The following is a 21,451-nucleotide window of genomic DNA, read 5'->3' as shown; positions in this document are numbered from 1 at the left end:
GAATTGGGTTTTGCAGTGTTTTACCTCCAAGCGTTCCAGATTGTAGAAAATGTGTGCCATACTTCTTGATCAGATTGTCGATTATCTGTTGTGGACTCGGCCTCCGTCCCAACAAACGTATGTTCTTGATAAACTCTGGAGCTAGAGGCAAATCTGAGCCCAAAAAATTTCTTCTTTCCACAGCCAGATTATTCACCTTCCATCGACCAAACTCTCTGTGAACAAATGCACATGGGTTACAGAAGTGAATGAACTAGTCTAACAAGGTGTAGTGTTGGATGAACACAACAGGCCAGGCAGCATCTTAGGAGCAGGAAAGCTGGCGTTTCAGGCCTAGACCCTTTGAAGATCCGCCTCCCCCTCTCTCCCTATTCATTTCAGATCCCTCTTCCGCTCCCCCATTTCTGATGAAGGGTCTAGGCTCCATACCTTGTTATCTCGGATTCTCCAGCATCTGCAGTCCTATTATCTCTGAATGAACCAACCTACTGTGTTCAGGAGAGGTATTGATGGTGGAACATTGCAATCCTAACCATATATGTTTCATACAGGTTTCTTGCTAAACAGATGTGCACAGGTACCAGGCCTATCTATTATATTTATGGGGAAGAAATATTTAAATACAATGTATGATCCCGGAGTGGAAATGAATTAGAGATGGAAGAGATTTATGCAGGCAAGCTTGTCCTCTGGCTCCTTGCTATGTCAATTTAGTGACTGAAGTAATGATGTCTTGAATCTTGCAGTCAAGGATGTTGTGAAGGTAGGTGTATGCTATCGCCTGAAGCAATAGTTCTGAAAGAGTTTATGCTGAGCTGAATTGAGCACCACTCAGCTCCGCCCAGTCTTTGGACGGAGAAACAATCTTTCTTGCATGATGTTTTGATGTGCGAGATGTTATCATTTTTGCCTCCTAAGTGATGTAATCATGCCTGACTGGTTAGGTCAATTGTACCTACAGCTGTCCTACAATAAAAATCACCTTGTTACATATGACAAGTGCCTCTTCCTGTTTAGACTTTGTGATGTTTTATCCTCTACCACTGATAATTAGGTAGACCCTTAGAATGAGGACAGAACAGAGGGTTAGTGGCAGTGAACTGCTCTAGCCTCAAGCCCACAGTGCTGCTAACCATATAAGTAACCTGCTAGCAATGCTGAGGTCCAAGAATATGGCATACACTACATTTAAACGTAGGTTCCTTGTATCAGAAGTTTTTCTCCTGGTTACAGCATTGATCCATTGGCAAAATGAACAGGGAGACCTATGGTGGCCAGGCACAATCATAGTGAAGCCAAACATCACAGATATCACAATCTGGAGACATGCATCATTGATGTCTGCCTCTAGCTAATGACAAAAAAGTGTCTTCCATCATTTTAACTGTGTAATAATAGAAAGGACGCAGTGGAAAACAGGCCCCACTATTACATTCATCATCAGAAATGGATAAATAATCGCTGAATCTCTAAAATGATTTATCTGCCTAACTTTGACCACTACCTATAATAAAAGAAGCTCCCACCAGGTTTCCACCAATAAACAAGTAAACAGTTTTTTTTATTATGAACAAACTTATCCATTAACAATTTGTCTTTCAATTACAACTTTGCAAACTTAAACCATACCCACTTTAAATCTATTTGTGCACACATTTATTCACAAATAATGCAGTGAATTCTGTACAAGTACGTGGAAAACATAGACAAAGGTGTGGATCAAGAATAAAATTTACTAGCATGGAATGAGGTGCCTTTTGCTCAGTTTTTTTTTCTCATTTTTGGTAATGATGTTATGTTATCGTTGACCGTTAGACAATAGAAAATCCTCACATCAGTGGCCAATTAACTGGACTTGGATGTTCTTCTGTTCAGAGTCTTTGGCAGTTAATTATTCTCCACCTCACAGAGGGTGACATGGAGAGAGGCTTTTACTTGGCTTGCAAGACCTTTTGGAGGTCTGACTCCAATGCCCTCACAGCTCTGTTGCAAATTGCAATTTAACCAATCAAAAATCTGGTGCCAGGGTGTTTTCTTTTCAACCCAAAAGGCACCTAGCGCTGGCTAGTTTCACAAAGTATCAAATCCAGCTTCTTGAAAAGCTACATGACCGATGCAACTCAAAGAACAATTGGGAGCTTCTCTCAGCACAGCAGTGTCCAATCTTCAATGTTCACAGTTTATATTTCAAATAAAATATACCTTACTCCTTTTCTTTGGCCTATTTTAACTCTTGCTCCCCCAAACCAGTATACAACCATGCAACCACCCCCAGTAACCGCGCCCCCTCCCAAATATAGAAGGTAAGTACGTAGGAACTGGAGCCACTCCCACCACTCAATATGATCATGGGCTGACTGAACACTTAAATGCCTTTTATCGACCCCAACCCTGTCACTCTGCATACCATTGGCAATCAGAAACCTATGAATCTCTACACTAACTGCACTCAAATTCTCAACTTCCACAGCCCTTTCTGGTTGAGAATTCCAAAGACTCATAATCCTCTGAATAAAAAGAAATTCCCCTCATCTTGTCCCCTATGTGACATCTCCTTTACCTTTAAGTTGCTTCCCCTGGTTCTAGACTCCCCAATCAGGGGAAAAGTTTAACCTGTATCTAGCATGCCTCTCTCTTTAGGTATTTTATAAGTTTCAACACACCCACTTCTCATTCTTTGAACTCAGGTCCAGGTTGTCCAATCTCTCTTCATAGGATAGTCCCACCATTCTGGGAACAGGGTCTAGTGAACCTTCGCTACAGTCCCTCAGTGAGATAAGGAGACTAAAACTGCACAAAGTGACTCCAGATGCCATCTATTGAAGTTGCCATGTATCCCAGCGAGACTTTACTACTGCACGCAAATCCTCTTACAATAAAGGTAACATTCCATTAGCTTTCCTAACAATTTGCTGCACTTGTATATTAACCTTCACTGGCATATTGATAAGGGCAACTAGATTCCTTTGTACATCTACACTTTCCACCCTCTCATCATTTACAAAACTCTGCACATCTGGCTCTTCTCCCAAAATAAATAACTTTACATTTTTCCACATTATATTCTATCTGCCATGTTAGCACATTCCCTCAGCCTGTCCAAATCCACTTGAAGTTGTTTTACATCTTCCTGAACACATATTTCTGCTTAGCCCTGTATCATCCACAAATTCAGAAATATTACATTTACTCGCCCATCTGCAAATCATTATGTATTGTGGAAAGCTGCACCAAAGTACTGATCCTTGCTCTACCGCATTAATCACCTCATGAGAATGAACCATATTATCCTATTCTCTGTCTTCTGTTTCCTAGGCAGTCAGTAATCCATGCCAGTTCATCACCTCTTTTGAAAGGCTGTCACCCGGTTGGGGGGGGGGTGGGAGGGCAGCGGTTGTGGGGAGGCAATGGCCTCGAGGTAATATCGCTGGCCAGTTAATCCAGAAAACCCAGATGATGTTCCAGGGACCTGGGTTCAAATCCTGCCATAGCAGCTGGTGGAATGTGAATTCAGTAAATATCTGAAATTAAGATGACTGTGAATCCATTGTCACTTGTTGGGGGGGAGAGGGAAAACCCCATCTGACTCACTAATATTCTTTAGGGAAAGAAACTGCCATCTTTACCTGGTCTGGCTTACATGTGACTCCCCACCTACAGCAATGTGGTTGACTCCTAACTGCTGTCTGGGCAATTAGGGATAGGCAATAAATACTACCTAGCCTGTGATGTCCTCATCCCTTGAATAAATAAAGAAAATACATCAACTACTTCTACAATCTTCTGGGATGCAGACAACTAGTTCCTAGGAATTCATAATCTTTCAGCCCCATTAATTTCTCCAGCACTACCTTCTTACTAATGCTAATTTCCTTTAACTCCTCATTGTCCCAAGCACCTTGGATCTCTACTTCTGGGAGATTTCTTGCATCTTCATCAGTGGAAATAGACACAAAGCCATTGTTTAATTTTCCTGCCATTTCTTTTTCCCCATTATTAATTCTCCTTGACTGCCAGAAGTAAATGAAGAGGTTCTCAACATTTCAAGAGCAAAAAGAACACTAAACTGTATTTCGCTGACTTGACCAGTTACATGAAAGCTAAAGAGATTTCTCTTGGAGGGTAGAGTGTAGGATAGCAGAGAGACATAACTGAATAATGGCCACTGCAATGCAGTTGCAGAAGGGATAGAATGGATGCGAAAGGATGACACAAGGCAGATGAGTGCAGTAGAGCATGGCAGCAGAAATCCTGCTAGGAGTAGCTAAAAGCAGCATCAGTATCTATTCGAGCTATGCAGGATGTGATGTTTTCCAGATTATTAATAAATGATGAGTAGGAGGAAGTTCACATATATTACAAATATGCTGAAATCAGGCAAAATGATAACCAACTATCTGGTAAGATAAGGAGCGATCGTTAGAATCTACTGAATAGCTCAGGCTCGCATTTGACAGTCAGTGGCTCTTCAACTCACAGCAACAATCCTCCAAATGAGCTTTCCATCAACCCATACCCTTTTGCATACACAGGAACTGAGCGCACTGTCGTAATGACAGGCATAGACCCTCAAAACATAAATCTTTTGTCAAGCACGCTAGTTTTGTGTCTAATTCCTGGTAAAATCTTGAGAGCCTATTGACAGAATTATACTGCAGATTGAAAAATTGGATTGCCTTTAGGCTCAACTAGGATCTGTCAACAGATTAGTTGAGAACAACAGCTGTTTACCACTGTGCCTTCAGTAAGTATATGGCAATCAAGTTTGAATTTGCTGTCTTCATTGTCTGAAAAGGTGAATGTGATTTATTTCTTCAGATTTAACTCAGAAGGCTTTTATTGAAAAATATTGCTTTTTTTAATACACTAATAATTCACAGGGGATTTATACAATACCCGAAACTGCTCATGCTATTCTGTATTGTTCTGGGCAATGAGCTCACCCGTTATATGAAATTATGAGATATTGTTGCAATGTCCTCAAGTACCCAGCAACAGGATTAAACATTTCAATCAGATCACATCTGTTCTGTATCTTAATGCCATTTATCATCCTTTGATTTATATTCCTTGTTACTCACACCCAACTAACACCCCAATCCTTTCCCGTGACCTGCAGCCAGTGACAAGAAAATAACAAGGATCTTAAGTTCTTGCTGCAGCAAGCTGTGGATCTCAACCAGTGGGCTTCAGGACCCAGAAGCTGGTAGTGCCAAGGCCCTGTGATACGCTGAACAATTTGCGAATGCTTTGCATGTCAAATCTTAATGACCTGATTGGCGTGCAATGGATTGAATTTACTTGGTGGTGGAAGTGGTAAGTGATTCTTCATCTAACATGCTTTCATCAAGGAAAAAAAAGAGCATCATGCCCCTCGAATTTATTAACCAGAAAATAGTCACAAAACTAACAAAGGCTGTACATTTAAACCTGAACCAAGCTGTGGAACGGTAATTAATACACTTAAGAATTATTTACTCACTGTTTCCAGTTTTCACTCCCCTTTTTTGTGTACACAGTACAATTTAATTTTAAATATAGATTTTAAACACCTTAGACTTAAACATCTTGTATGCCTGACAATAGGCATCATTTAAGTGCATCTGATTGTATAGCAGGAAGCTACTATGGAAAAGTTGGTTCAAATGATATAATCATCATCTATTCAGATACAAAATTCTGCTAGAGAAACGGAGTGAAAAGGTACATCTTCTGGATCATGGGAGACAAGAACCACATATGGGAGTTGCAATCGATAGAAGATAGTTTTGTATTGTAAAGGGTCAAAGTAGAACTTCTTTCCAATCACAGCTCTTCACCCCTCAGCTTCACAATCACCCATTGAATTCCAAAGACTGTCAAAAGAGAATAGTACCTTGAATGGATGGGTGAGTAACTATCCTTCAAAAAGGACACCTTACCCTTAGTATCAGCAACGTCTGTGTTCCAGAAAGTCAAACATCTAATGATGAGATATTGTAGCCTTCCAATGAGAGACAGTTGTTGGAAGGGTTGTCAGACCATATAGGATTCACAGACAGTGTTGATTCACAGCAAGCTGTCTGACAGGAAGACTCGTCTCTGTATGTCTCCAGTCAATTCATCCTCCAACAACCTTTTGTTGTTTATCTTCACTCAAACTATTCAAATTATGAGTGTCCATGTATATCTTGACTGTTTCCTCAAGATTATTGGCAGAAAGAACAGGATAAACGTGAGGTATAATTTACTTCTCGAAACAACTTTACTGTTTTGCCCATTTTCACAAAAAAAACGTTTGTGTGAATATAACGTTGAAATTCCAATTTCTATTTATGTCTCCATTTTTGTTTGAAGAAATGAATGGAATGAGATAAAATGCTTTACACTTTTAAATGTGTCAGCAGAGAAAATCAACCCTGGGGCCGTCTGAATGAACAGATGGATTTTTATTGCAGCTTGCAGAGCGGAGGAAAAGAGGATGTGACAGTCACTACACAAGTTCCGAAAAATAATTAAATGCTAAGCATGTGCCCAAAGATGATCTCATCGTGCACCTCATTGCTTAATTCTTGCAAAGCTTAGGACTTTTCTGCAACCCGTAACTACATATAGCAGGTACTGTGTGCGCAAGTTGAAAATTAAATTACGTTAAATTTAATTAGTAAAACACTAAATTGATAATCGGCTGTAAGATACTGCCCACGCCAAGTCCAACCCTTCTTTGAAATGGCCCATGAATATATTCACAAAATGAATTCATGCCTTCAGATGCACAAATTGATTTGAAACAATACTGGCCAGTAGATAGGTTTAGACTGATTTTATCAGAGAATATGGGAACTGCAGATGCTGGAGAATCTGAGATAACAAAGTGTGGAGCTGGATGAACACAGCAGCATCTTGGGAGCACAAAAGCTGACGTTTCGGGCCTAGACCCTTCATCAAAAATGGGGGACGGGAAGGGGATTCTGAAATAGATGGGAAGAGGGGGAAGGCGGATCGAAGATGGATAGAGCAGAAGTACAAGAGAGTTGCAGTGGGAGAGAGATCCCCTCAGGTTTGTCCAAAGGAAGGAGGGTAACTTCTTCAGGTTAGGCATCCTTAGGAGAGGCTTTGCAGTGGGGTTAAAATTCTAGCAGAGATAATATGCCTACGGTGCAAACTCTGGATACGTTGTCAGACCCACCTTCCTGTTCACTGATTGGTTGGAGGACTAAGCCCACCCAAGACTCCACCCCACCCCTTTAACTTATCTGTCTCCTCTCCACCTGTCTTCTCCCCGATACATCTTCAATATACCTTCCCCTCTCCCCCTATCTATTTCAGAACCCTCTCACCCTCCCCCATTTCTGAAGAAGGGTCTAGGCCCGAAACGTCAGCTTTTGTGCTCCGAAGATGCTGCTTGGCCTGCTGTCTTCATCAAGCCCCAAACTTTGTTAACAAGGTGTGGAGCTGGATGAACGCAGCAGGCCGAGCAGCATTGGAGGAGCATAAAAGCTCTGAAGAAGGGTCTAAGCCTGAAACATCAGCTTTCCTGCTCCTCTGATGCTGCTTGGCCTGCTGTGTTCATCCAACTCTACACCTCGTTATCTCAGATATAGGGACAGGCCGGAATTCGTGCCTCCCTCGGCGATAGTAAGGGTTAGCCCTCCAAATAAAACCCAATCAGTGAACAGGAAGGTGGGTTTGACAGCGTATCCAAAGCATGCACCATAGGCATATTATCTCTGATACTATTTTAACTCCACTGCGAAGCCTCTTCTAAGGATGCCTAACCTGAAGACGTTACCCTCCTCCCTCCGGACAAACCTGAGTGGATCTCTCTCCCACTGGAACTCTCTTGTACTGCTCCTCTATCCATCTTCGATCCACCACCCCCTCTCCTCCTATCTATTTCAGAACCCACTTCCGCTTCCCCATTTCTGATGAAGAGTCTTAGCCCGAAACATCAGCTTTTGTGCTCCTAAGATGCTGCTAGGCCTGCTGTGTTCATCCAGCTCCACAGTTTGTGAACAAAGTGTGAAGCTGGATGAACACAGCAAGCCAAGCAGCATCTTAGGAGCACAAAAACTGGCATTTCGGGCCTGGACCCTTCATCAGAGAGGGGGATGGGGACAGGGTTCTGGAATAAATAGGGAGAGAGGGGGAGGCGGACCGAGGATGGAGAGAAAAGAAGATAGGTGGAGAGGAGGGTATAGGTGGGGAGGTAGGGAGGGGATAGGTCAGTGCAAGGAGGATGGACAGGTCAAGGAGGTGGGATGAGGTTAGCAGGTAGGAAATGGAGGTGCAGCTTGAGGTGGGAGGAGGGGATAGGTGAGAGGAAGAACAGGCTAGGGAGGCAGTGGAGGAGGGGAAGAGCTGGGTTGGTTTTGGGATGCAGTGGGGGAAGGGGAGATTTTGAAGCTTGTGAAGTCCACATTGATACCATTGGGCTGCAGGGTTCCCAAGCGGAATATGAGTTGCTGTTCCTGCAACCTTCGGGTGGCATTACTGTCGCACTGCAGGAGGCCCATGATGGACATGTCTTCTGAGGAATGGGAGGGGGAGTTAAAAAGTTTTGCGCCTGGGAGGTGCAGTTGTTTATTGCGAACTGAGCGGAGGTGTTCTGCAAAGCGGTCTCCAAGCCTCCGCTTGGTTTCCCCAATGTAGAGGAGGCCACACCGGGTGCAGTGGATACAGTATACCACATGGGCAGATATGCAGGTGAACATCTGCTTAATATGGAAAGTCATCTTGGGGCCTGGGATAGGGGTGAGGGAGGCGGTATGGGGGCAAGCGTAGCATTTCCTGTGGTTGCAGGGCAAAGTGCCGGGTGTGGTGGGGTTGGAGGGGAGTGTGGAGCGGACAAGGGACTCCCAGAGAGAGTGGTCTCGCCAGAAGGCAGACAGGGGTGGGGATGGAAAAATGTCTTGGGTGGTGGGGTCGGATTGTAGATGGCAGAAGTCTTGGAGGACGATGCGTTGTATCCGGAGGTTGGTGGGGTGGTATGTGAGAACGAGGGGGATGCTCTTAGGGCGGTTGTGGCGGGGGCGGGGTGTGAGGGATGTGTTGCGGGAAATACGGGAGACGCGGTCAAGGGCGTCCTCGACCATTGCAGGGGGAAAGTTGCGGCCCTTGAAGAACTTGGACATCTGGGATGTGCGGGAGTGGAATGCCTCATCCTGGGAGCAAATGCGACGGAGGCGGAGGAATTGGGAACAGGGGATGGAATTTTTGCAGGAGGGTGGGTGGGAAGAGGTGTATTCTAGGCAGCTGTGGGAGTTGGTGGGCTTGAAATGGACATCAGTTTCTAGCTGGTTACCTGAGATGGTGACTGAGATATCCAGGAAGGTGAGGGATGTGTTGGAGATGGCCCAGGTGAACTAGAGGTTGGGGTGGAAAGTGTTGGTGAAGTGGGTGAACTGTTCGAGCTCCTCTGGGGAGTAAGAGGCGGCGCCGATACAGTCATCAATGTAACGGAGGAAGAGGTGGGATTGGGCCCTGTGTAGGTGCGGAAGAGGGACTGTTCCACGTAACCTACAAAGAGGCAGGCATAGCTTGGGCCCGTGCGGGTACCCAAGGCCACCCCCTTTGTCTGTAGGAAGTGGGCGGAATTGAAAAGCAAGTTGTTGAGGGTGAGGACGAGATTGGCTAGGCGGATGAGGGCGTCGGTGGACGGTGACTGGTCAAGCCTGTGGGACAGGAAGAAGCGGAAGGCCTTGAGGCCATCTGCATGAGAAATACAGGTGTAGAGGAACTGGACGTCCATGGTGAAAATGAGGTGTTGGGGGCCAGGGAATTGGAGGTTCTGGAGGAGGTGGAGAGCGTGGGTGGTATCACGGACGTAGGTGGGGAGTTCCTGGACCAAAGGGGAGAAAATGGAATCCAGATAGGTGTATTAAGCAGATGTTCACCTTCACATCTGCCAATGTGGTATACTGTACCCACTGTACCCGGGGTGGCCTCCTCTACATTGGGGAAACCAAGCAGAGGCTTGGGGACCGCTTTGCAGAACACCTCTGCTCGGTTCGCAATAAACAACTGCACCTCCCACTCACGAACCATTTTAACTCCCCCTCCCATTCCTTAGACGACATGTCCATCATGGGCCTCCTGCAGTGCCACAATGATGCCACCCGAAGGTTGCAGGAACAGCAACTCATATTCCGCTTGGGAACCCTGCAGCCCAATGGTATCAATGTGGACTTCACAAGCTTCGAAACCTCCCCTCCCCCCACTGCACCCCAAAACCAGCCCAGCTCATCCCCGCCTCCCGAACCTGTTCTTCCTCTCACCTATCCCCTCCTCCTACCTCAAGCCGCACCTCCATTTCCTACCTACTAACCTCATCCCACCTCCTTGACCTGTCCATCCTCCCTGGACTGACCTATCCCATCCCTACCTCCCCACATATACTCTCCTCTCTGCCTATCTTCTTTTCTCTCTATCTTCGGTCCACCTCCCCCTCTCTCCCTATTTATTCCAGAAACCTGTCCCCATCCCCCTTTCTGATGAAGGGTCTAGGCCCGAAACGTCAGTTTTTGTGCTCCTAAGATGCCGTTTGGCCTGCTGTGTTCATCCAGCTCCACACTTTGTTATCTTGGATTCTCCAGCATCTGCAGTTCCCACTATCTCTTCCACTGATTGGCTGTTTCTTTTTGGTAGGCTTGAAAGTTTTTCTAATTATGAGCTTGGGAGTCATACCCTCCACAATGCAATGAAAATTCAACGTATTAAGATGATTTTGTTCTGAGCTACTTTATACGGAGTTGTTTTATGTTTAATCTTGCCATTTGTAGGCAAAATATGAGAGTCTGCACATTGATGTGGCTGTCATGGCCACTCCAAAATCTTATGACTCGTAGGGGAATGAAATAAAGTGGGCCGTCATCTTTGAAATGCTCTGTTGCCCTGAAGAATTCTTGATTTACAGAGAGACATTTATGAAGAAGTGTTTACAATACCCTGATTTACAATTTTTACCATAATTAAAGCAAAATGTGAATTTCAATCCATTGTTACAATTGAGATTTCCACATAGACACAAAAAAACTGACTTAAAATATGAATGAATGCTCCACACTTTGGATAACAGAGAATTGCAGCAATCATTTTTGCCCCGATAAGCCATGCTGTTCAACATAATGAAATTATACTTTCGGTTCCAGGAGATATATGTCCCATCACTTGTTCATGTGCATGTTAAGTGTCAGCCCAAACTTAAAACATAAATGGACAGTATCTTAACTTTCATTTGTCAACACAAGGAAACATTACTCCTTGTGTTCAGCCACATGATAAATTCCATACTTAATAAAGAAAGAAATGAAAATGCAGGAGGTACAGCAGTTGCATTTACTGTTCAATTACTGGCAGCCATTCATTAAGTCATTGCACTCCTACTCCCTTTGATTGTCCCGTACTCCTGCTCTATCCCACCATTCTACTGCTCAAAAATGGAGCATGAGAGGCAACCCAAAGTGTGATTACAGGCATATATGTCAGACCATTGAATCCACCCACTTATTCCTGTTTATGGAGACTCCTCACCTTCCCAGTTGGCACCTTATGAGAGATTGAATGAATAACTATTCTAGATGCCCGTTATATATTTCCATCTTATATGAATTTTCCTTTTTGTTTTCTTTATTCGTTCACGGGATGAGGGCATTGCAGGCGAGACAGCATTTCTTGCCTATCCATAATTGCCATGAGTCAGCCGCAATGTTGTGGGCCTGGAATCACTTTTAGGCCAGACCAGGTAAGGAAGGTGGTTTCCTTCTCTGAAGAGCATTAATGAACCAGATGACTTTTTTCCCGACAATCCACAATGGACTCACTGTCAGCATTAGATTCTTAATTCCAGATATTTATTGAATTCAAATTCCACCATCTGCCGTGGCAGCATGTGAACCTGGGTCTCAGTATGCTATCTGGGTCTCTGGATTAACTGGCTATCAATAATACACTAGGCAATGGCTTAGAGGTAGTTCTCCAGCCTTCTGAAATTCCCTATCTGGACACCTCTATCTTGCTAAATCTATCCTGTTGTTTGGAATTTCCTCACCATTCAACTGTGCTGAAATGTATTCCGAAACCGAATACATTCTTTTTGAGATAACAAGGTGTGGAGCTGGATGAACACAGCAGGCCAAGCAGCATCTTAGGAGAAGGAAAGCTGACGTTTTGGGCATTTTCTGAAGAAGGGCCTAGGCCCAAAACATCAGCCTTCTTACTCCTATGATGCTGCTTGACCTGCTGTGTTCTTCCAGCTCTACACCTTGTTATCTCCGATTCTCTAGCATCTGCAGTTCCTACTATCTCTGATGCATTCTTTTGACTTTTTCTCCATCCATTTGGAAGTTCCTATTTCTCTTTTTTAATGATCTGGGAGATGTCCTCATGGTAAAAGAAAACTGTACAAAGATGTTTGTAATTATATTTAATCCTTCTGACATCTCAGCATCTGAACAGACAAGTATTTTTTTAACGAAGGATATATACATGATGAATTAACTTATGTTTTATCCTTTTTCCAGATGCAATGTATCTGTAGAGCTCACTGTATAATTTATGTTTCCAACAATTATTTACTATTTCCAAGGAAGATTTCTAACTGTTGACCTATTGACGATCCATTAGCAACTTTTCCTTTTGGAATATGTGGTTACATTGTAAATTTTATCTTCATGTAATTTGGCCTACATCTCTTTTAAAAGTCTTACCATCAACCCCACAAAACCTCAGTCCACACAATTTCCCTCTGTTTCCAAACTCGCTCTCCTTGTCAATGTCATTGCAAGTATTATCCCCTATCAAATTTGTGTCCAGCTCACCAATCTTTTTCTTTACCAGATCAATGCAGATATGGAGTTAATTTCTAGATGTATATGATAGCACCTAGCTGCGTATTATTTCATTCCAGCCAGCCACCTTTGCGTTGACAGCTTTAGTTTTCTCTATTTCAATGTAATCCCAGGAAAATTAAAGTTACACTTTTGGATGCCTACCACATAGCAACAGCAGTATGCTGTTGAGTTGTCAAGCCTATTCTGGGCATTGGATGAAATCGTAGAAAATCTGCAGCAGAGCTCCATCTATCTGAATTGCCTCTTAATATGCTTAGCTACCGAAAGAAAACCCAATGGACCTCAGAGTTTGTAATAATAGCTCTGATGAAGGGTCTAGGCTCGAAACATCAGCTTTTGTGCTCCTGAGATGCTGCTGGGCCTGCTGTGTTCATCCAGCCTCACATTTTATTATCATGGACCTCAGATTTTGAACAGTATTTGCTAAAACCTTTCCATAAAAATGTGCATTCCTCTTGACCATTCTTGCTAGCTGAACAATACTGTTTGCAATCGTTGTCTGAAAATCACTACTTGTCAACACCTCAATAACAGTCTATTGTTAAATCTCCTCAGCTAAGCTGACCCACTGCAGAATACCTTCATCCATATCTCTGAGAACTATTATGTGTGGGAGATCATTAACATATGAACTGTTGATTTCAGTAGTTTAACAAACCATTGAAACAGCATAGTACATGATCCATCATGACCTACAACACCACTTTAATGAAAGTACTTCCCACTGGCATCTATCATAGGAAAAGGCAAGGCCAGAGAGGAAAACACAGTAAATGAAAGGAGAGAAATATTTAAAGAAATCAATTGAATTGTTTAATTAATAGGGCTGTGGATGTTCTATCAATGAATATATTCAAGGTTGATAACAAAGTGTGAAGCTGGATGAACCTAGCAGGCCAAGCAGCACCTCAGGAGCACAAAAGCTGACATTTCGGGCCTAGACCCTTCATCAGAGAGGGGGATGGGGAGCGGGTTCTGGAATAAAGAGGGGGAGGCGGACCAAAGATGGAGAGAAAAGAAGATAGGTGGAGAGGAGAGTACAGGTGGAAAGGTAGGGAGGGGATAGGTCAGCCCAGGGAAGATGGACAGGTCAAGGATGCAGGATGAGGTTAGTAGGTAGGAAATGGAGATGCGGCGTGAGGTGGGAGGAAGGGATAGGTGAGAGGAAGAACGGGTTAGGGAGGTCGGGACAAGCTGGGCTGGTTTTGTGATGCAGTGGGGGAAGGGGAGATTTTGAAGTTTGTGATGTCCACATTGATACCATTGGGCTGCAGGGTTCCCAGGCGGAATATGAGTTGCTGTTCCTGCAACCTTCTGGTGGCATCATTGTCGTACTGCAGGAGGCCCATGATGGACATGTCGTCTGAGGAATGACCGTGTCACACGCATTTCCCGCAACACATCCCTCACACCCCGCCCCCGCCACAACCGCCTCAAGAGGATCCGCCTCATTCTTACATATCACCCCACCAACCTCTGGATACAACACATCATCCTCCGACACTTCCGCCATCTACAATCCGACCCCACCACCCAAGACATTTTTCCATCCCCACCCTTGTCTGCCTTCCGGAGAGACCACTCTCTCCGTGACTCCCTTGCCCACTCCACACTCCCCTCCAACCCCACCACACCTGGTACCTTCCCCTGCAACCGCAGGAAGTGCTACACTTGCCCCCACACCTCCTCCGTCACCCCCATCCCAGGCCCCAAGATGACTTTCCATATTAAGCAGATGTTCACCTGCACAACTGCCAATGTGGTATATTGCATCCACTGTACCCGGTGTGGCTTTCTCTACATTGGGGAAACTAAGCGGAGGATTGGGGACTGTTTTGCAGAGCACCTCCGCTCGGTTTGCAAAAAACAACTGCACCTCCCAGTCGCAAACCATTTTAACTCCCCCTCCCATTCCTCAGACGACATGTCCATCATGCAGTGCCACAATGATGCCACCCGAAGGTTGCAGGAACAGCAACTCATATTCCGCTTGGGATCCCTGCAGCCCAATGGTATCAATGTGGACTTCACAAGCTTCAAAATCTCCCCTTCCCCCACTGCATCCCAAAACCAGCCCAGCTCTTCCCCCCCCCGCCACTGCATCTCAAAACCAGCCCAGCCTGTCCCCACCTCCCTAACCTGTTCTTCCTCTCACCTACCCCTTCCTCCCACCTCAAGCCGCACCTCCATTTCCTACCTACTAACCTCGTCCCGCTTCCTTGTCCTGTCCGTCTTCCTTGGACTGACCTATCCCCTCCCTACCTCCCCACCTATACTCTCCTTTCCACCTATCTTCTTTTCTTTCCACCTTCTGACCGCCTTCCCCTCTCTCCCTATTTATTCCAGAACCCTCTCCCTATCCCCCTCTCTGATGAAGGGTCTAGGCCCGAATCGTCAGCTTTTGTGCTCCTGGGATGCTGCTTGGCCTGCTGTGTTCATCCAGCCCCACACTTTGTTATCTTGGATTCTCCAGCACCTGCAGTTCCCATTATTTCTCATATTCAAGGCTGAGCCAGGCAGACGTTGAGTCTTTCACAGAATCAAGAGATTTGGAGAGCAGGCAGGGAAGTAAATTTAAAACACAATATGTCATTATTGCATTGAATTTTGGGGCAGTTTCCAAGTTCCATGTAATTCACCCTTGATCCTATTTCTTAAAGAAAATCTCAATAACTTTATCTGTTTCATGTGCACTTGATTCTTCAAAATCATAACAGTATAGAGTTCTTGCTCATCAGTGCCACAATTTAAAAATCTCCTCATTGATTTCAGATTCTCCATGGCCTTGCCTTTTCCTATTTCTATAATCTCCACCAGACCGACAACTGCCTGAGATTTCTGTACTCCTCTAATTCTGACCTTTTGTGCATTCCCACACCTTTAATTGTCTATGGCCTAAGCTATGGAATTTCCTCCTTAAAGCTTTCAACCTCCTTCTCCCACTTTGATTAAGCTTTAGTCATCCACACCTAATATTGTTTCAACTGGCTTTATTCCAAACTTTACAATGCTCCTTTTTTTTTTCCTTTATTCATTCACAGGATGAGGGCATCACTTTTAGGCAGCATTTAGTGCCCATCCCTAATTGCCCAGAGGGAGAGAGTCAACCACATTGCTGTGGATCTGGAGTTATGTGTAGGCCATTCCAGGTAAGGATGGCAGCTTTCTTTCCTAAAATACAATGGTGAACCAGATGGGTGTTTTTTTTCCTTGAAAATTAGCAACAGATTCATGGTTATTACTAGATTCCTAATGCCAGATTTTTTTTTGACTGAATTCAAATTCCAGTAGCAGGATTCGAGCCCACAGCATTATTTGGGTCACTGGATTAATAGCCCAACAATAATACCATGAGGCCATTGTCCTCCCCCCGCCCTCCCCGCCCCCCCCCCCCCCACCAATGTTGAACTACAATGTAGAGGAGGCTATTTAACTACATTGAAGGCCCAATCTGAATACAACATGTTGGACATTGAATCATTTGTGCCATGATTTTTAACATCATCAACATCAGTGGAGAAAAAAAAACAACTGAGCTGGCTGGGAAATGATTCGACAATTTATTACCTCTTGTTTTGTACTATGCTTTTGACCTAGTTTATCACCACCAAATTATGCCGTGAAAATAAATGGAAAGAAGAACCGAAATTATGTTGAAACCATGAATACCTTTCAGATGGAATGACATTAAGGTAGAGAAGACAAGCAATGTTAAATTCAAAATATTGAACAGAAATTAAAAGAACCTTTGTTATAGATAATAGCAAGTGAGTACTGGAGAAACTTTGAACTGCAGGTGATTATGTTGTGATGTATTCAAACACATGGGGAGAAATAGTTTCTTAAGCACAACTCATTAGACTACCTGTAAGTGGGGGAAGTGATGGCCTAGTGGTATTGTCACTGGACTGTTAATCCAGAGACCCAGATAACATTTTGGGGACCTGCGTTCAAACCCTGCCATGGCAGATGGTGGAATTTGAATCCAATTAATATCTGGAATTAAGGGTCTAATGTTGACTGTGAATCCATTGCTGATTGTTAGGGAAAATAAATTTCTGATTCACTAATGTCCTTTACAAAAGGAAGCTACCATCCTCACCTGGTCTGGCCTACATATGACTCTAGACCCACAGTAATATGGTTGACTCTCAACTGCCCTCTCTGCAATTAAGGATGGACAACAGATGCTACCTAGCCAGTGATGCCCTCATCCCATGAATGATTAAAAGAAAATTCTGTGCTCAACAAATCAGCAAGGATATAATGAGATAACAATAATTGACATTTCTTATTTAATTTACGAAGAAGATGTAGTTAAGTCTTTGCTACAAAAGCAATAACAAGATATCCTTATACCTCAATAGGAACCTACTGTGGGTTTACATTTACTTCCATTAGTTGACAGCCAGAATATCAACTTAACACCAATTTCCTCCATTATCTGACAAGAGTCATTATTTTCTCCACCAGACTCAGTAGATTCTGAACAGAATGGTGTTACTTGGCGATATTTCCATCCGTAGAGCAGGCAGTTGATGAATATCAAAGGGAACGTTGAAAATTAATTACTGTCTCTTCGTACCACCTTATTACATAAAGTATCATTGTATAGTGACAAAGGAACAGCTTATTATTAATGCAGTGCTCTTGACTCTACAAACCTGTGAAAACACAAAACTAAATCATTCACTGAACCAGACTAGTAACTCTGAAGGAGGGCTTACGTGCTCTCATGGCACCTACACCCATGCACACTGAAACCTGTCAACAGAAAGGGGATAAAGAAAAGCAAGTTACACCAACATAGAGTTAGGTGCAAAGTCAAGGTTAAGAATGAAATAATGAGAACAAGATCAAGAAGAGAAGAACAATAGAAGACAAGAATTCTGTTGAGGACAGTAATAATGAGCAGCAGGGTGAAAGCTGATGATGGATAAAGATAGTGATGGGCAAGAATATGACAAAAAATGACAGTTGAAACTTAGAAAATGACAATCATCAAGAACAGTGAATTATGAAGATGATAGTAAATGAGGATGATCGACGACAAAGATAACCAATGGATTAGTGAAGAGGACAAGAACGAGAATGATTATTACAATTTCAGACAAGATTGCCAAGTTTATGACACAATTCAGTGTTTTCTGTTTATTTAATGTAGGCAAAGTTTGAAGTCACACATTCTTACTAAGAAGATAAAGCCACAGATTCCACAGTTTTGAACAACTTAAATTAACACTACAGTACAAGATTAGAAAAGAAAATAATCTACAATATATAAACAACTTATAAAATAAAATTCAGAATTAACATGAGGTACAAACAAGCTATGACTGAACATCTCACAGGGCACATCAAATAGTAAAATTGTTGAAGAGTGATCCTATGAATTTCTCAGCAAATCCCCTACAGGCTAGTGACTTTGTGGGCTATCAAATCTTTTTATGACTTTGACTCCTTTATTAGGGATTCCAATTCTTCACCTTTGAACTCAATCAAAAGTTGATTCATCATCAACTGCTTCAATGACTGCTCATAGCCCAGAAGCTCAATCTCTTCCCATAACGCTGTGTTCCAAGAGATTCCAGAGATGGCACTCTAATACTTACTCATGGGTACAATTCCAGCTCTTTACTGACACCTTGCATCGCTAAGCTAACACTGTAACTGGGTCCTTGGAGCTCCCAGCCACACAAAACATAAACTAGTTGTGGGTTTTCATAACTCCTCCATCTCAACAGCATTGGACTATCAATGTCTCCCATGGTCTCTTCTGAGCTCTCTCTTCAACACGGATGCAGTAGCCTTCCATTATCTTCATCAGAACTGCTCCTGAACTTGATTGCTCTGAAACTGTCATTACCAGAATGTGAACCTCTACCCCTGCTGCTAAACACTTTACCACTAATCTGAAAACAGCAATCTTTTGCTTTACTGCATCGGACCAATGTATGTATATCATATAGAGTCCTTTGCTGCCTTCCTCTATACCATGGTTTCCTTTTCATACCTGACTCCACAACACCAGGACACCATTTCCTTCAAATGGGTAGGTCCTTCGGCTGTAAAACCAGATTGAATAGATACCTGGACATATTAAGAATTGAAGTCCTCAGACTCCCAAATCCACCCTAAAATAAAAATTAGACATTCATCACAGGATGAAGAGGATAAGGAAGGTGAGGATGACATAAATGAAGAGGAAATGAAAAAGTAGAAGTAAAATAAAAAAAAGTAAAGCCAAAGGATGATGAACAGCAAGAGTATAGTGAAAATCAGGAGGACAAGTAAGATGAAGAGGAGGAGGGCAATAGAGAACAGGAGAGGAATAAGGCTAATGATGATGGGAAAGATAGCAAGGTTGAGGGTAATGACAATAATGAGGGTTGATAATTAAAGAGCTGAAGACAATCTCCATTGACAGCATTGGTGCAGGGAGAGACAAGATTAAGAAAAAGGACAAAACATTTTACTTTTTTAAAACAGTTCCTCCAGGTACATTCTAGCTTTAAAAACCTTGCCAATACCTTTGGGATACAGAATTTTTTTGTACAACAATATTTTATTCCTTCCCTGGCTTGTACATTAATTCAAGTACATGTATATACTACATAGTTGTTCTTGATGCTCTTAGAGCAATTATCCACGGACAATAAGTGCTCACCAATTCCCTTCTCAATACTGCAGCAAAGATAAAAGTAATTTTCTTCAATGGAGATCTTTCTACTGTCAGGTATTTCACATTACACCCTCATCCTGAAGTAACCATGTATACCTGGAGTCTTCAATGATGAATGGACCTTCCCTGGGAGATCCAGCTTATTTGCTCAATATTTTCCCTGTCTCTATGTTGGTTTCTCCAACTTGTGCACATTCCATGACATTAAAACAGAATGATCTGCAAGTTACATTTGGAATGAAGAGAAACATTAAAGTGGAATCAAGAATTTGAGTCGAATTCCCTTGAAAGGAGCAGAAAATGGGAAGAGTTACCCATCTGAGTAAGCTAAATCATAGACTTTTTCTGTTGGCATGCTATAATGTACTTCACAATGTGCTGATACAGGCAAGCTATTCCTTTGCGATACAAATCAAAAGAAGACTAGAAGGTTAGGCTCGAGCAAGGTGAGATATCAGATAATACCATCAGAGATTTTAAAATGATGAGATGGAAGGAGTTTAAAATTGTTGGGGAATCAAGATTGAGAGTCAAAAGGCAAGATTAATGTAACCATATTTAGAACAGAGGGAAGGATACATTTCTTCAAACAGAGAGTTGTAAAGCCATTATATTAATTACCAGACTTATCAGTGAGGGATGAAACATATGACTACATTCAAGACTGAATTAGCTATGTGAATGTGGAATAATTTACTAAAGCAATACGGGAACAAGTAAATCGGTGCGATCAGAACTACCTGTTCATGTGCTTGAGGGGGCAGGGTAAATGCTGACATAATTTATTTGGGGCGACTGACCAACTTCTGTGTTATTAACATCTACACCATTTGATGACGGCATGAGCAATGGCTGCAGGCCATATTTCTGATCATCTAACAACAATGTCTTTGGCACATCTGAATATGAAGAACAGAGATGTCATAGGCTACTGTGCAATGAAGGCATCACTGGTGATTCCTGGATACCAGGTATTGGTTGGAATGAATATGTTGTGTTGGTCAGGAAACCACTAAAGGAGTGGGAGACGATTCTGTTCCATATCTGATGGGGATGAGTTGAGGTCACATGCTAACCTTTACAGTGGTAGCTACCACACCCTGTACTACTGGTAACCATGCAACTGAAAAATATTCCAATGGACTTTGCAACACATGCCTTTTTTCACAAGAAAGCGAACCAGGCATTACTGGTTGCAAACCTGACAAGTACTTCTTGGTGTGCTTTGGGAGGATCCAAGAGGGTACAGAGACTGCTGTTGTAAACTCAACACCAATAGAAATTTACATGTTGTTGAAGAAGTTGACAGGAGGTCAGCCTGGAGTCGATTTCATAGCTCAGTAACAGTTTGTTAAGGAAAGAGGATCAAGGATGGATTTTGGATAATGTCAGTAGGACTGCAGTGTTCTGTAAATACAAGTTGTTACAATTTTGAAGTTTATAAAGTTGTTATATTTTGGGACTATGTCTTTAAAATTGAGGGTAAAATAATTGCTATCCTGTGTCTATTCTGATTTGGGACTAGCTCAGGATCAGAGAAGACTTAAAGTAATTTACTGAAAAGAAAGGTGCAAGATATTATGTTTAGATACAGCAAAAGCATTTTGTGAAGATGTCTAGACTTTAAAGTCCTAAAAAAGTGTTGAGAATATCAGATTATATCTAAAAGAAGTTTCAGAGTACCCATTTACTTCCAAGAGAAAAGAGAACTTGGCTCTCAAGGCTAGCTAAACAGCATTTTTACCTTGATATAAGGTCCATGAGATTCACACTGCTTTGGGAAAGGATGTTGGTAATAAAGGCCAGGTTACACACTTCTCTAAAATATCATCGAATATCATAAACAGTTCTGTGGAATCCACTTGGATTCAGGAGGAAGGAGTAGCTTGACATCAAGAGAAGGTTCTATGATCTGCCATGTAAGAAACGGGGGTGAGTG

The 21,451-nt window shown here is 42.8% G+C and overlaps 1 protein-coding gene across 4 annotated transcripts in view; it reads right to left on the bottom strand.

The window, feature by feature from the left end:
• LOC125456597 (BMP/retinoic acid-inducible neural-specific protein 3-like) overlaps window positions 1-21,451 on the bottom strand; it is a 160,388-nt gene that overhangs the window by 78,752 nt on the left and 60,185 nt on the right. For all 4 annotated transcript variants that reach the window (XM_048539863.2, XM_048539864.2, XM_048539862.2 and 1 more), the window contains exon 3: window positions 25-215. In XM_048539863.2, coding sequence (XP_048395820.1) covers window positions 25-215 — 191 coding nt within the window. The remainder of the gene's footprint in view (window positions 1-24; window positions 216-21,451) is intronic.

This window comes from Stegostoma tigrinum, chromosome 8 (genome assembly GCF_030684315.1).
Source record: "Stegostoma tigrinum isolate sSteTig4 chromosome 8, sSteTig4.hap1, whole genome shotgun sequence".
Classification (NCBI taxonomy): Eukaryota; Metazoa; Chordata; class Chondrichthyes; order Orectolobiformes; family Stegostomatidae; genus Stegostoma; species Stegostoma tigrinum.
This window is presented reverse-complemented; position numbering and strand designations above follow the sequence as displayed.